Source organism: Schistocerca americana, chromosome 1 (assembly GCF_021461395.2).
Source record: "Schistocerca americana isolate TAMUIC-IGC-003095 chromosome 1, iqSchAmer2.1, whole genome shotgun sequence".
NCBI lineage: Eukaryota > Metazoa > Arthropoda > Insecta > Orthoptera > Acrididae > Schistocerca > Schistocerca americana.
The window spans coordinates 851166587-851182303 of record NC_060119.1 but is presented as its reverse complement, the minus strand read 5'-3'; the positions used below and the strand labels follow the sequence as shown (position 1 = coordinate 851182303).

The following is a 15717-nucleotide window of genomic DNA, read 5'->3' as shown; positions in this document are numbered from 1 at the left end:
AGCGTGTGCGGACAATATCAGCAGCTGATGTTCCTGCGCGGGTACTGTTCTGCGAATGGTTTATTCAACAAAGTGTCAGACCTAATTTTGGTGCAACGGTGCTGTTCACAGACGAGGTGTCGTTTCAACGAGCTCATATTATAAATTTTCGTAGTCGGCATGTATGGGCAGATGTCAAACCTCACGCAACTATTGAAACAAGTCATTTTATATCAATGTTTGGGCCAGCATTGTTGGTGACTGTTTGGTATGGCCTCACTTTCTTCCACTCAGGCTCAACGGACAAAGTTCTCGTAATTTCGTAGAGAATATTGTACGTGATCCGTTAGCAGATGAGCCTTTAGCTGTGTCACAAAACACATACTATATACACGATGGAGCACGTCCTCATTTTAATGTTAATATCCCTCGGCTTCTGAAGAACAGATTCGGTGACAGATGGATAGGTAGATATGGAACTTCGCCTGGCCTGCTCGCTATCAGGACCTAAACCCACTGGACGTTTATTTGTGGGGCCATTTGAAAGCTCTTACGTATGGAACCCCTGTTCAAGATGTTCAGAGTCTCTGTGCCCATATTATGGAAGGCTGCGAAACCGTACCGAATATTCCAGGGATACATCAGTGCATCCAAGATTCGCTGCGACGGGAAGTTGATGCCTATATCAATGCCCACGGAGAGCACATTGAACATCTCCTGAAGACATAGTTGCATGTGATAAGCTGGTGCATTCTGTTCGAGTGCGTTGACGATTAATGGTTTGGAGAAAATGAGTTGTAACATGGGAACGAAGTGTTTCCAGACCTATGTTAATATAAAATAATTTCTTAGTTTACGTGTGAAGGACGTGTTCTGCAATTTATGCCATACATTTTTCTTCACTGGGTATAGTAGGGATCTGGCTTGCTTCTTCAGGTTTTTTTTTTATTGAGAATGTTGTCAATAATATTGGATTAAAACTCATTATTTGTAGCTATTGTTTTTATTATATTAAGTTCGTGGCAATAGTCTTTTTGGGACCGGGATGGAAAGGAGACCGTGGATCATGATCTGGAATATGCATATTTGTAGGCTATTGGATGTTGAGAGTAAACTGGGACGAAGGTGTCACTGTAGTAGCCTTTCCGGTAAATTTTAAATTGTGGTTGCTAATTCTATCTATGAACTGATGGCTAGAAAATTAATGGTGAAACACCTATAACTCCATACTGACCTTTATGTTAGTGGAGAATACGGTACGACTGCAACAATTTTGATTTGTACATCTCTGGTCTCACTTCTATGGTGATGGGAGGAAGAAAGAAGCTGATTACCTTAGTGCGCACATCTTTCTTCAAGTGAATACGAAAAGTTTATCCTAGACGATAGTTGTTTCACAGGATCCGCTCCCACTTCCAGTGTGGTTGTGACAGATAGTACTTATTTTAAGATTCAGCAACACAAACTATTCGCAATCAACAACAAACAGAAATAAAAACAGAAAATATCTTCATGTCAAAACTAACTGAAGGTCAAATACAACCTCATTACGGACGTGATTCCATAATATAGGAAAAAAATGTTTTCACAGAAAATAAGAATTTAATATATCAGAAAATGAAACTGTCCGTTTCTCCACTTTACGAACTCAAAATTTACAATTAAATGCAATCAAATCTCTAATCACACTCATCACATATATAGCAAATATTAATCAAGACCAGAGTCACATTTTCTTTGACATTGCACTCATGTTTCCCCAGGCCTGTTTGTGTCGGACAAAAAAGGCAGAAAAAATCCTCATATTCTGATGATAGCGGAGCTGTTTTTCTTTTCGTTATTTTTCCTTTGCCTTTTTCCTGCAGTGAAATCTTTAATGGTTTTTTTCTTCCTCTGCTTGACCTTCTCTCGTCTTTGTTTCTCTTCAGATTCTTGCCTTATAACTTCTATTTCACGCGTGTCTATGTAAATTGTGGATATTTTTAGTTTTGAGACCTCGATTCTCCATTTCTCTGCGAGGAGCCCTTAGTTAAGACCGTACTTCGTCAGGCGAAAAATTTGGTAGTGGAAGCTTAGAGGTCGATGGTGTTGGCTGAATATAAACGGGGACGAGTAGTCAAAGCATCATTCAGTAATGAAGGAGAGAGGGTTCGTATTTCATCGTAGGAGTTTGGTCTGTCAGTCACGAAGGAGGGTGCGAAATGAAATTCTCGGAATAGACTGCAATTGAACGGATAAATTCCCGTTTTAAAAAAGAAAAAGCTTGAATATCCTTTTCTGTCAAAGCCAGCAGCGTAGCAGTTTTTATGATCCCTGGAATATCATAATACTCATCGGTTTTCCTCGACGACTCCGCATTCATCCATCATAGGCACTATTTATATCTTTTTTTAAAGGTCCAAATAGAGAACGATCTAACGACTGGAACCTATGCGAATAGCGAGGTGGAAACGACAGTTAAGTTATTTCGTTGTCTTCACAGAAATCCATAGTACTAAATCACTGAACCGTTAAAGCAACTGGTACAGGCATGTTTATTCAAACACAGATAGTAAGTGTCTGCCACAGTTGTTAGGTCGGTTACTGCTGCCACAATGGCAAGTTATCAAGATTTAAATGAATTTAAACGTGGTGTTATATTCGGCGCACGAGCGATGGGACACAGCATCTCCCAAGTAGCGATGAAGTGGGGATTTTCCTGTAGGACCATTTCACGAGTGTACTGTGACTATCAGGAATCCGGCAAAACATCAAAACTCCGACATCGCTGTGGCAGAAAAAAGATCCCGCAAGAACGGAACCAACGACGACTGAAGAGAATTGTTCAACATGATAGAAGCGCAAATCTTCCGCAAATTGCTGCAGATTTCAATGTTGAGCCATCAACAAGTGTCAGCGTGCGAACCATTCAATGAAACATCATCGATATGGGCTTTCGGAGCCGAAAGCCCACTCGTATACCCTTGATGACTGCATGACACAAAGCTTTACGCCTCGCCTGGGCCCGTCAACACCCACAATGGACTGTTGATGACTGGAAACATGTTGCGTGGTTGAACGAATCTCGTTTCAAATTGTGCCGAGCGGATGGATGTGTACGGGTATAGAGACAACCTCGTGAATCCGTGAACCTTGAATGTCAACAGGGGACTGTTCAAGCTGGTGGAGGCTCTGTAATTGTGTGGAGCGTGTGCAGTTGGAATGATATGGGACCACTAATACGTCTAGATACGACTCTGACAGGTGACACGTACGTAAGCATCCTGTCTGATCACCTGCATCCGTGTCCATTGCGCATTCCGACGGACTTTGGCGATTCCAGCAGGACAAAGACACCTCACACGTCCAGAACTGGTCCAGAATGGCTCCAGGAACATTCTTCTCAGTTTAAACTCCCCATATATGAACATCGAGCATATCTGGGACGCCTTGCACCATGCTGTTCAGAAGAGATAACCACACCCTCGCACTCGTACGGATTTATGGACAGCCCTGCAGGATTCATGGCGTCAGTTCCGTCCAGCACTACTTCAGACATCAGTAGAGTTCATGCCACGTCGTGATGCGGCACTTCTGCGTGCTCGCAGGGCCCCTATACGATATTAGGCAGGTGTACAAGTTTCTTTAGCTCTGCAGTATATGAACATGTATGAGGAGTGATTAACCAGTACAAGTAAGATTACGATTTGGAGAAGCATTGGTACGTTTCTTGAAATGTTTAAGAAGTACAACAAATGCGTCAACTTGCGTCCATCCTGATGGATCCTCTGGGCCCATCCGTTGCAAAATGATCGTAATACCGAACTGTAGGAAATATAAATAAGGATGGAATGACATTTCCTAAGGCATTTCCTGCGAAGCCAACAATAATTAAGGTGCCTTGTTCATGTGAAGCAAAAGCACATACTTCCCTCGTGCCATGATTTGCTACGACTTTATCAGGCTTTTTAGACCGATGTGACACCAGTTTCGTCAATGTTATACATGTTTTGTAGCTCGTAATAATGGCTGTCAATAATAACTTTTAAATTATCACAGAAAGCGCCTACATTTGTTTTGTTGAAGCTTGCTACCATCAAAAATGGTTCAAATGGCTCTGAGCACTATGGGACTTAACTTCTAAGGTCATCAGTCCCCTAGAACGTAGAACTATTAAAAACCTAACTAACCTAAGGACATCACACACATCAATGCCCGAAGCAGGATGCGAACCTGCGACCGTAGAGGTCGCGCGGTTCCAGACTGTAGCGCCTAGAACCGCTCGGCCACCCCAGCCGGCCCCTTGATACCATCGAGAGAGTTGTTACTTGAGCTGCACGAACAGACAGTTGACGATTCCTCTTCATAAACAAGACATATCACTCTTCACCAGCAATCTCATTTTCATTCCAAGTAGGCAGTAGCTTCACATTGTATTGAATGGTAAGCTCAAACGAATTTATTACCTGTTTTAGAGGCAGTCCGAAATATATGTAAGCACAACGGATTAAATATTTTGACAGTTCACATTCCCGATCATCGGTAAACACTTTGTTATGGGCAGTGTACCCGATGGTAATGTTAAGAGTATCTTCATGTACATTGGCCTTATTTCGTTTCCGTAAGTATAGCGGTAAAGACATGTGATCCAGTCCATGTCGATCGAAAGCTACACGTTGAAAAGTACCATTTTTCTTATCTTCATAAGCCTCTACATAGTCTAATAGGTCGGTGGGGGGGATAACGTCTATCATAATAATAGCAACTAATTAAAAAAGCAACTAAATGTATTCGCAGTTGCGAATAATGACAGCCATCAGCTGTAGAATAGAATGACGACAGTGAATATTTGCGCCTTACTGGGAGTCAAAAAATGGTTCAAATGGCTCTGAGCACTATGGGACTTAACAAATGTGGTCATCAGCCCCCTAGAACTTAGAACTACTTAAACCTAACTAACCTAAGGACATCACACACATCCATGCCGGAGGCAGGATTCTAACTTGCGACCGTAGCGGTCACGCAGTTCCAGACTGAAGCGCCTACAACCGCACGGCCACACCAGCCAGCCTACCGGGAGTCGAACTCGGAGTTTCCGCTTATCGCGAACGGTCGCCTTACCATTTGACTATCTGCGCACGACTCACGGCCAGATCCAGACCTCCATATTTCGTCAGCCGTGTGTCTACAATATATACTCGTACATTTATCATGTAGATTCCCGTATAGGTCAGACATTGTACTTGAAAGTCGCTCGCCTGGCATCGGCAGGGAAATACTATATTACAGTGGCTGTGTTATTCTGATTACGATGCAAAATAGGCACTGCGGCGACTACAGCCTACTCCTTTGAGCATGCACGCATGTCCAAAGGAACTTTGCATCGTAACTAGAATAACACAGGCACTGCAATATCGTATTTCTCTGCCGATACCGGCCAAGCGACTCACAAGTACAACGTCTGACCTATATGGGAATATACTAATAGATTTACGGGTCCAGGTCGTAGACCCGTGGTTGATGACATGTGGAGGCTTGGGTCTGGCCATGAGTCATGCACGGATAGCCAAATGGTAAAGCGACCGCTCGCGATAAGGGGGAAATCCATGTTCTCAGTCCGGCACAAATTTTCAGTATCGTCATTCCATTCTACAGCTGATGGTTGTCATTATTCGCAACTGTGAATACATTTAATTTATTTCATTACGGCTGCAGTCGTTTGCAGTGCCTACTTAGCGTCGTAATCAGAATAACACAGGCACTGGCAACATCGTACTGTTACTAAGGTTTCATAAAGAGAAAAGTACTGTTTGTTCCATCTACAGAAATTAAAACATGATTAACAAAATAATTCAGTTCCCAAAACTTTCTTTTGGTCTCCGAAATGCAACATGGATTCCTGCTAGCATTAAGCGCGGGAGGCGGCCGCCGCAGTGCTGTGAAACACGTTATGACAGGCAAGCTGCCCGTATACGCCCTTGTGCTCTCCCTGTTCCGCCGATAATTTCGCCAGTAAGAGTCCTGTCACAATCGTACGTAGTCTACCCTGCGCCACTGGTTCTTATTTTTCAACGGCTTCTGGAGTTGTCTGGTCGAACGCTTGCACGTACAGAAAATATCAGCGACATATCTTAACCAAGACACAACATGTTTTGCCAATGGTTCACTCGTAAGAAAATCAGTCCCCTACTTGTCCAAGAACGTTCCTGCTAACAAGGAGGACAAGGGTGACACCACTGTCACATCATCTGCTTTCTTATAATAGCTTCCTTGAAAGATTCCACCGACAAGAAATTCGTTATCACGTACCATCCACCTTTCGCCAAGTTTTATTGCAGTAGAAAATGGAGGATCAGGTTCCGTGTAAATCGTTATCTGCTTTAGTGATTTCACGTTGGGTATACACCGTCCAAAAGAAAAACATTTTAGGTATTGTATTGCATTGCCGTTTATGTATATGAACGAAATATACACAAAAGTCTCTTTTAAAAAAGCTATACAGTACTATAGCGCAAATAAGCTACACTTGATATACAAGGTGATTCAGTGCCGCCATCGATGTCGCTTTACGCAACCAGCAATGTCATATCTATCTATCAAAACCTACACGTGAGATTTTCATATTCTCTCACTCGCTACGCGCAAACTATTAATCCTACAGAGAAAATGAACAGAACTTTTTGTAGGAAACGTGATGTAGTTAAATTTTGTACTGGGATACGTTTTCACTAGAGGCGGTCTTTTTAGAGTTATTGAAGAAAAACTTAAAAAAGTTACCTTCAATGAGCCACCACCGGTCAGGATTTGTATGTTGTTTATAACACTCACTCCTACTACTGTGCTAAAATATGCGATTGCACACATTATTTCCCACGTTCGACGGTTTTGGTCGTCATTGGCAGGCCTTATTACGCCGTCGGCTTAGTCGAACACTTAGAAATAGTAAAACTGACCTTTGTGCAAATTTTATCCAATAGTTTTGTGAATTCCAACAGCATAAAATAAACGATAATGTCGTTGTATTCGTCATGGCGTCTTACTACTAAGGGTTAAGTTTGGATCGAACTGTCAACTTAATACGCCATTGATACTTATTTTCCAAGCTTCTAGGGTTGTGTGGTCTAATTCTTGCACATACAAAGAATATCAGCGACGTATCTTAACCAGTACACAACATATTCTGCCAATGGTTCACTCTTAAGAAAATCAGTCTCCGGCTTGTTCAAGAACATTTCTGCCAACATGGTGGACAAGGGCGGACCCATTGCCAGATCATCTTCTTTCTTATAATAGCTCCCTTGAAGGTTCCACTGACAAGAAATTTGTTATCAAATGCCATCCACCTTTTCACCAAGGCCCTACCAAGGTAACTTTATGCAACCCACAATAATATCTCTGTCCTTCAAAAACCATACGCGAGAATTTCACATTCTCTCGTTCACTACGCTTAAAATGTTATTCCTACAGAAAAAGTGAACAGGGTCTTTTTGTAGGAAATTTATTGTAGTTAACGATGTTATGGTTTGTTTTATGCTGCCAAAATTATCAAAACTGTTGGTAAAATTTACACAAACGTAAGTTTTACCATTTCTAAGTGCCAGACTAAGCCGATGCCGTAATAACGCCCGTCAATCAAGACAAAAACCGTCAAACGTGGGAAATAACTCGTGCAATCGCATACTTTTGTACAGTAACAGGAGGGAGAGCCATGAACAACACGCAAATCCTGGCCAGTGGTAGCTCAGTCTAGATGTGGGGGTTCGTTTGAAGATCACTTTTGTACGTTTTTTTTTAATAATTCGAAAACGACGGCCTCTAGTGAAAATGTATCCCAGCGGTGTTACAAAAGTTTTTCTTTAATTACCCTCATGGGCACATTTAAATTAATAATGTTAAAAAATAGCTGACTATATTGGTGACGTTATAACCCAATCACTAGACACTAAAAAAGGGCGAATATCGGGAATCGTTCGTTTGGTTGGAAATTTGTGCACAGTTGTAGGAGTGAGTGTGACCTGCCTCGATTCGGGTAGGCGCGCCAGCCCCGGATCGAGTCCGCCCTGCGGATTAACGACGAGGTCCAGTATGCTGGCCAGCCTGGATGTGGATTTTAGGCAGTTTTCCCCATCCTACTAGGTGAATAGCAGGCCGGTACCCACGTTCCGCCTCAGTTACACGACTCGCAGACATTCGAAAACGTTCGCACTATTCCATGGCTTACACTAGATGCAGACAGCTGGGGTACGCTACTTCCATCCCGGCGGATTCAGGGTGGTGGCAGGAAGGGCATCCGTCCACCCTCTGCAGCTAACACTGCCAAATAAATAGTAACACGGCCGACCCCGCGTGACGAGGGACAAAGGCCCCAAGAAAGAAAGCAAGAGCGAGTGCCACGAACAACGTGTTAGAGATCCTGGCTGATGAGGGGTGAGTGTGTGGGTAGAGGTGCGTTTCAAGGTCACTTTTGTATGCTTTCCTTGAATAACTCGTAAACCGTAGCCTCTAGCGAAAACATATCCCAGTACAAAATTTAACTACATTAAATTTCCTACAAAAAGGTCTTGTTTTTTTTCTGTAGGACAGACAGTTTGCGCTTAGCTAACGAGACAATATTAAAATCTCGTGTGTGGCTTTTGAAGGACAGATATCTCGTTGTGGGTTGCATAAAACGACGTTGGTAGGGGCAGCTGAATAACCCTGTATATTGTTGCACAACAAAAAATGTTTCTCTAAGCAAGCCGAGAGATTTTCCTATTGCTCTAACACACACTCTACGTATTTAACATGCTACCTGTACGTCAAAATATGTAATATCGACCAACAAATATACAATATACGTTTTCTATCATGCCTAATGTGTTATATGCAAAAATATATTTCAAATCACTACTCTTATCATGTAAGACAATACCTGCAACAGAGCATTTTTCTGTTTCTCTAGTTTGATCAATTTTACTGTCAACTGTATGTCCAGATTCTGGGCCATAGCTTCCATGGCATTATGCAGTTCGTTCACGCGTTCCTCTTTAGCTGTCCGCACGGAATCAACATTGTCCTCCTAAAGAAAAATATGATAGATTGCAAAAAGCAGTTCTAGCTGTTGTAGTTATCAGTAAAAATGACTGTATCAGAAAAGTCTTAGAGAAAATCACATATAATCTCCTTTTGCATAAGCAAAGAATTAATAAATATTTAGATCACATATGAAATTTCGCAGTAGAAAGAATCGCTTGATTGGACGAGTTGGACAAATGCACTATGCTCTGAAGAAAAAGTGTGTATACATACATACATACATACATAAATACTTGTTCCATAGATCATGAATATGACATTTCGTAATGATGTGGAACACGTCATGTTAACATAAGTTTTCTTTACACAAAATAATTAATTAATTTTTTTAAAGTTACTACTTCATATCTAAAAATTCGTCCATCGAGTAGAAGGACTTGTCATTCATAAATTCTATTAATTTACTTTTAAATGTTGGTCTTAATGCTATTTGGCAAATAACAAAAGACTTTTGTGGCAGCATAATTCACAGCGTTCTGTGCCAAAAAGAGATTTAATCCAGAATAGTGAAGATCATCCTTTCTTCCAGTATTGTAGCTATGCACTTCGCTATTATTTTTGAATTGGGATGGGTTATCAAAAACAAATTTCGTAAGGGAATCTATGTATTGTGAAGGTACTGTGAATATCACAAATTCCTTAAATAATGTCTGCAAGGTGATCTCGGGTGGGCTCCCGGTATTATTCTGATTACACGCTTTTGTGCAATGAATACTTTCTCTCTTAATGACAAATTGCCCCAAAATATGATGCCATATGAAAGCAGTGAATGAAAATAGGCGTAGCAGGCCAATTTACTGATAGGTTTATCACCAAAATTTGCAATAACCCTGATAGCATAAGTAGCTGGACCTAACCGTTTCAGCAGATCATCGATGTGTTCCTTCCAGTGCACACACCCACAAATTTTGAATATTCTACCTTAGCAACAGATTTCTGTTCATAGTCAATATTTATCAATAGTGTTTGCCATTTACTGTTCAGAATTGAATAAACTGTGTTTTCTCAAAATTTTGTGAGAGTCCATTTGCTGAGAACCACTTAATAATTTTCTGAAAGACATTATTTACAATTTCCTCAGCTGATTCTTATTTGTTGGGTGTATTTACTATACTTGTATCAACAGCAAAAAGAACTAGCTTTGCATCTTCGTAAGTATAGAGTGGCAAGTAATAATATATATTAAGAAGAATAAGGGACCCAAGACTGAACCCTATGGGACACCATTCTTGATACCACCCAAGTCAGAGGACTCTGCTGATTTCTGGAGACTGCCTGTACTGTTAATTTCAACCTTCTGCATTCTTCCAGTTAAATATGAATTGAACTATTTGTGCACTGTCCCACTCATACCGCAATACTTAAGCTTATCTAGAAGAATTTCACGATTCACACAATCAATAGCCTTTGAGAGGTCACAAAATATCCCAATGGGTGATGTTCGGCTATTCAATGCATTTCATATTTGACCAGTGAAAGCATATATGGCATTTTCTTTGCAGGTAGCATCAAGCAGGAAGCTGAGAACAACAGACAGAAATTTAAGCTGCATATGACGTGTAGAGGACTGCAGTCACTGAATAACAGCGGCTGCAGGGGAAGAACAGCGCTGTCTTGGGTATAAATATGAGATTCACTTCTATAGTATTTCAGTCAAAAGAGCATTGCACGTGCATCGTTGTCTGTTAGCAGTAAACGATTGGTCAGAGATAATTACGCTTCGACGACGCCGAAAGGAGGCATCCGAAAATTGTAATGAGTCTTAAAAGTGGTGTGACATATTGAAACAGCGGCACCCAGTGTATCGAACTCACACTGCATGCTGCCACATAGAGCGAAGTGAACTGAAAGTTCAGAAGTACATAAGAAAATGTAACGTTCACACGGGTTAAATTTCCCTTTCGCTGACCGGCCTTAGAGCCTCCACTGTAAGCAGGCTAGCGCAATATAAATGTTGATGTAGACGTAGAAGCTCACGTGTTGCAATTGGGATAATCCACAGTCATATCTGAATCTCTCCAGAACAAACGTTCACAGGTATCTACAATGAACCAGAGTCAGAAACCAAGCGCCTTCGTTTCCTCAAAAGCTATAATTCTTTCATCAACAAGAAAAATCTCAAAAAGCAAGAAAGAGGGAAGAAATCAGAAACAGTATCTGGGATTCCATTCAAAAAGCAACTCGAACTGCAGTAAGGAAAGAAAGAAACCTAAGAAAAACTGTTTGGTTCAGATCAAACAAACAAAAGCATATTACAAACTTTTTATTGTATCGATGTAACGAAACTCCAAAAGTACGATGTAATGAAACTCCAAAAGTACGAGGAGTGGTGACAAGAATCCTTCTCTTGCTATTTAGGTTCTGGACACATATTTATGGTCTCCGCTGCATACCATTTCCTTTGATTGGAATACTTTCGCATGATTTTATAATTTTTGCCTCTGTCTTGTTCACAAGCCACCAAATTGTTAATTGAATCATATTTTGTGTTAGCAGTAAATGTTGAAGAAGAAGATTCATTATATATTTTATACTAAAAGAAAAAGAAAAAATGAACGGGACATTGGTTTTTCTCATTTTAATAATAATGTGCAAATTTACCCCACTACAGGAGGTACGCAAAATAATGTGAACAACTTTACTTACTTGGGAATGGTTTATTAATAAGGGGTGGACCCCCATTTGCCCGTAATGCAGATGTGATTCTTCTTGGAATACTGGCATATAATGATTGTATAGTCTCCAGTGTAATGTTATGTCACTCTTCGATCATAAACTCTTCTAACTCCTGTAGTGACGAGGGAGGCGTGAATCCGCTCCGGAATCTGCAGTCCAATACCGCCCACAAGGATTCGATAACGTTCAAGTCGGGGGACTGTGCTGGCCAGGGAAGACACTGCAGTTCAATTGCATGCTCTTCATACCGCGATTTTACTGTCCTGGCTATGTGAATGTGTCCATTATCGTTCTGAAATATGGCGCCATTGTTGGGGAACAACATCTGAATTATGGGGTTCACTTAATGTTCACTTAATCGTTGGCTGTAACACGGCCTTTGAGAGTAATGATGGAACCAGCATTACACTATGACATGGCTGTCCACCCCATCACACTTCCTCCTCCATGCTTAACCGTTGGAATAAACCAATCAGGATTATAGGCTTCTTTTGGCGTTCTCCAGACGTAAACCCGGCCCTCTGTTGAAAATAACGAAAACGTGGATTCGCCGGACCATATGACGTGTTTCCACAGACCAGCTGTCCAGGATTTATGCTCTTGACACCACGTTTTACCCTTCTTTGCGTTGGTTGTCGTCACTAACGGTTTCGGTATAACACCTCGTTCATGAATATTCGGTTTATGGCCTTTTTAGTGGATAGTGTCGATAGATATGGAGTCTCAAAGACGGCTATTGACCTTTGTAGTCACTCTAGCCGCCGTAGGTTTGTGTTGTTTTGACAAAATTCGTGTTAGTGTAGGACGAGCTCTGTCATTTAGTTTTGATTTGCGCCCGCTGTTACGTTTACACGATGATGTCTGTCGATGTTTTGTGTAGGCTGTCATGACTGTTGAAACAGTTGCTCTTGAAACATTCAATAAGTTGGCTGTCTTGGTTACTGATAGTCCCCCACAATCTGCCCTCTTTGGGACTCTGTTAGCTGTTTCGTTGCACGTCGGCCTCGGCCTTTGCATGCAAATACCAAGTGTGCACTACTCGCAAACAATCTGCACTGATGCCTAGTCCGTACTGAACACGCACAGTCCAGCGCGACACGTGCCTTACCTGCGTTATTGACCGTCCCATTACTACCACTGTTCACATTATTTTGCCTATCCCCTGTATAAAAACAGCTTTACCCATTTTTCTGGTAAGACTCCGCACTTGCATTACTTTTTTTGTTAATTGTGCATTATCTTTTAAACTTTAGATTTCCATTTTGGAGTTTGTTATAATGGCCAAAGGTTAGACGAAATGGCAGTTAAAATATTATTATAAATCGTTAAGTTTCTTTCTGTATATCGCCAACTAAATTTTAAGAGCGCAATCTCTCCCTCCTTCCCTCTTTACTCTACAGAAGAAAGAGACAAGGAAATTGATTCAAAACGAGCTTGCAGGTAAGATTCCACTCGAAGCGCAGATGTGCTCCCCAGTTCCTGACGAATAAAGTATTGGTATTAACACCGTTAATTACTGCAAGTGGAGAATAAGTAATCAAGAAGTAGTGATGCTGACGGTATCAAAATATGCTGTAACAAATAGTCATCGTAGCTGATGCTGGAGAATGCTTACCACTTCCTGGACGAGGCTAATGAGCTCTAGCAATCTGCGGCGCAGCTGGGAGACCTCGTCCCCTATCTGGACAGCGTGCTGCTTGTAAACATCTTCCAGAGGCTTGAAATCATGGCCAGAGTGCTCGCCACCAAACAGTGCACACTGGTGGCATATGCACTGGCGGCACGTCCAGCAGTACACTGTCAGTTTTTCTTGGTGCTCTTCACAGCTACAATTCCAAACACAGGTTTACTCTAATTATGATAGACATCTGGATAGTGAGATGATCGAAATCAAACAATAACAATATGGAAATACATTTTGTCATGTTCTACTTTGTTGCCAGAAGTCGAGACCCTCTTCTGAAATTCTGTTATTCCTCCCTCTGTCATCAAAGCAAACACACAGGGTATTTCGTTAGTCGGCACTTCAAATGTATGGTGAAAATAGTACCCATAGGGAAATGGCAACAAGGACGGGAAGAAACACCGGGCGCACTCACTGTGCATGCAGGGGGGGGGGGGGGGGGCACCTTGAAGCGACTGTTCCGGCAGCCAATGGGGCAACAAGGTGTCATCCACTGCGGATTATAGCACACGTTGGAACAAACTACGCCTGTTGTCTGGGCTCTGACGTCATACTTGGATCATTCCGAAGACTAGCGGAGAAGGTTGAGAATATCGGACTTGCTCACAGAGTTTCAACGAAGCTCATGATCTGCAGCATTGTTCCTAGAACATATCGTGGTCCCCTGGTTCTGAGTTTAGTGCAAGGCTTAAACCAGCACCTGCAAAAGTTCTGTGACAAGCTAGCTGCGACTTCCTAGTCCTGTTCCATAGGACTGCGTCAAATGTACATTAAGCATCAGAGCAGCTACACAGGTGGCTGACTGTATGTGGGATGCACACAAGGTTTTTTTAGATTAGATGATTCTATATCCACTACGGATAACGACAGCTGTACGAAGCCGAGAAGTATCAGAGTAAGACCCAGAGTAGAGTCTGACCCAGAGTAGAGTCTCCCACAGGTGAGAGTATTAAAATCCCAGTGATCAACTGCTGAAGCAATCACAACAAACTGCCAGAGTTCGAAGTGTTTCTAAAAAGGAGTGAAGATCACGTGTTATTAGGTACGGAAAACTAGTTGAAACCTGGAGTTGACTGTAGTGAAATCTTTGGGAAAATTTAAGCGTATGCCGAAAGGATAGGCTAATGTAAAAATGGATGTGGTGTATTTGTCAGTGCAGAAAACTCAAATCCATAATATAGAAATCGAAGCTGCATGCAAGATTGTTTTAGCAAGACTAATTATCAAGGGTGGCCATAAAATTATGATTGGATCCTTTTATCGACCACCAGAATCGCCTCCTGTTGTAACTGAAAACCTTAGAGAAAACCTCAGTTCACTTGTACGTAAGCACTCCAATCGTACTGTAATCATCTGAGGAGACTTAACCATCCAATGATGAAGTCGGATGAATACGGTTTTATTAATGGTGGGCGTGACATGATATTCTATGGAACATTCTCCAAAAACTACCTAGAACAGATAGTTCGGAAGCCCACTCATGATGGAAAAGTATTTGATGTAATGGCAAGAAACAGATCTGACCTCTTTGAGTATATCCACATCGAAATGGGTGCCAGTTACAATGAGACAGTTATAGTAACAATGAATACCAAAGTACAAACGGCAACTAAAACAAGTAGAAAGATTTATATCTTGAGATACCTAGACAGAGAAGCAGTAGTGTCATATCTCAATGAGGAAATTGAAACTTACAGCTCAGGACAAGTGCATGTAGAGGAACTATGGCTCAAGTTTAAAAGAAAAGTGTACTTTGCACTGGATATATATGTTTCCAGAATAACAGTTCGTAATGGGAGGGACTCTACGTGGTATGGCTCTGAGCACTATGAGACTTAACATCTGAGGTCTAGAACCTCTCGGCACCTACATGGTATGCAATCACTGGAAATAAACTTCTTGAGAAACAGAGAATACTGCATAATATATACAAAACAAAGCATAGGGCTGTAGACAGAGCGCTGCTGAATGAGAAGCTTCTAGCTGTCAAGAGAGAAGTCCGTGAATACTGTGCTGTAACAGGTTGCTTCACCTCTTCCTCGCAACCAAGTGAAAGATGTTCGAGTAAAAACATTATTTAAGAAGTTAGCATCTGGGGAATTATCCACTGTACGCGCGCTGATCAGCGTACAGAGTTCGAGTGAGACACGTGAGCACAGAACGTCACTAAGGCGCGACACCGACTGAGCGTCTCCACCTGCTGTGAGGGACTTAATTCTTTGGCGTCACAGCTTGGTGGTTTATTGGAAGGCAGAGAACAAGAGGCGCTGCCTACATTGTCAACGCCCGGGAACAGTTGAAAGAAACTGAAGACAAATGTCATC

At 41.7% G+C, this 15717-nt stretch overlaps 1 protein-coding gene across 1 annotated transcript in view; it reads right to left on the bottom strand.

Annotated features, from left to right (window-relative positions):
* LOC124594602 (E3 ubiquitin-protein ligase TRIM37-like) overlaps positions 1 to 15717 on the bottom strand; it is a 205488-nt gene that overhangs the window by 133212 nt on the left and 56559 nt on the right. Inside the window, exons 3-4 of the mRNA XM_047132978.1 lie at positions 13325 to 13535; positions 8870 to 9016 (exon numbers count right to left, since the gene is read on the bottom strand). Coding sequence (XP_046988934.1) covers positions 8870 to 9016; positions 13325 to 13535 — 358 coding nt within the window. The remainder of the gene's footprint in view (positions 1 to 8869; positions 9017 to 13324; positions 13536 to 15717) is intronic.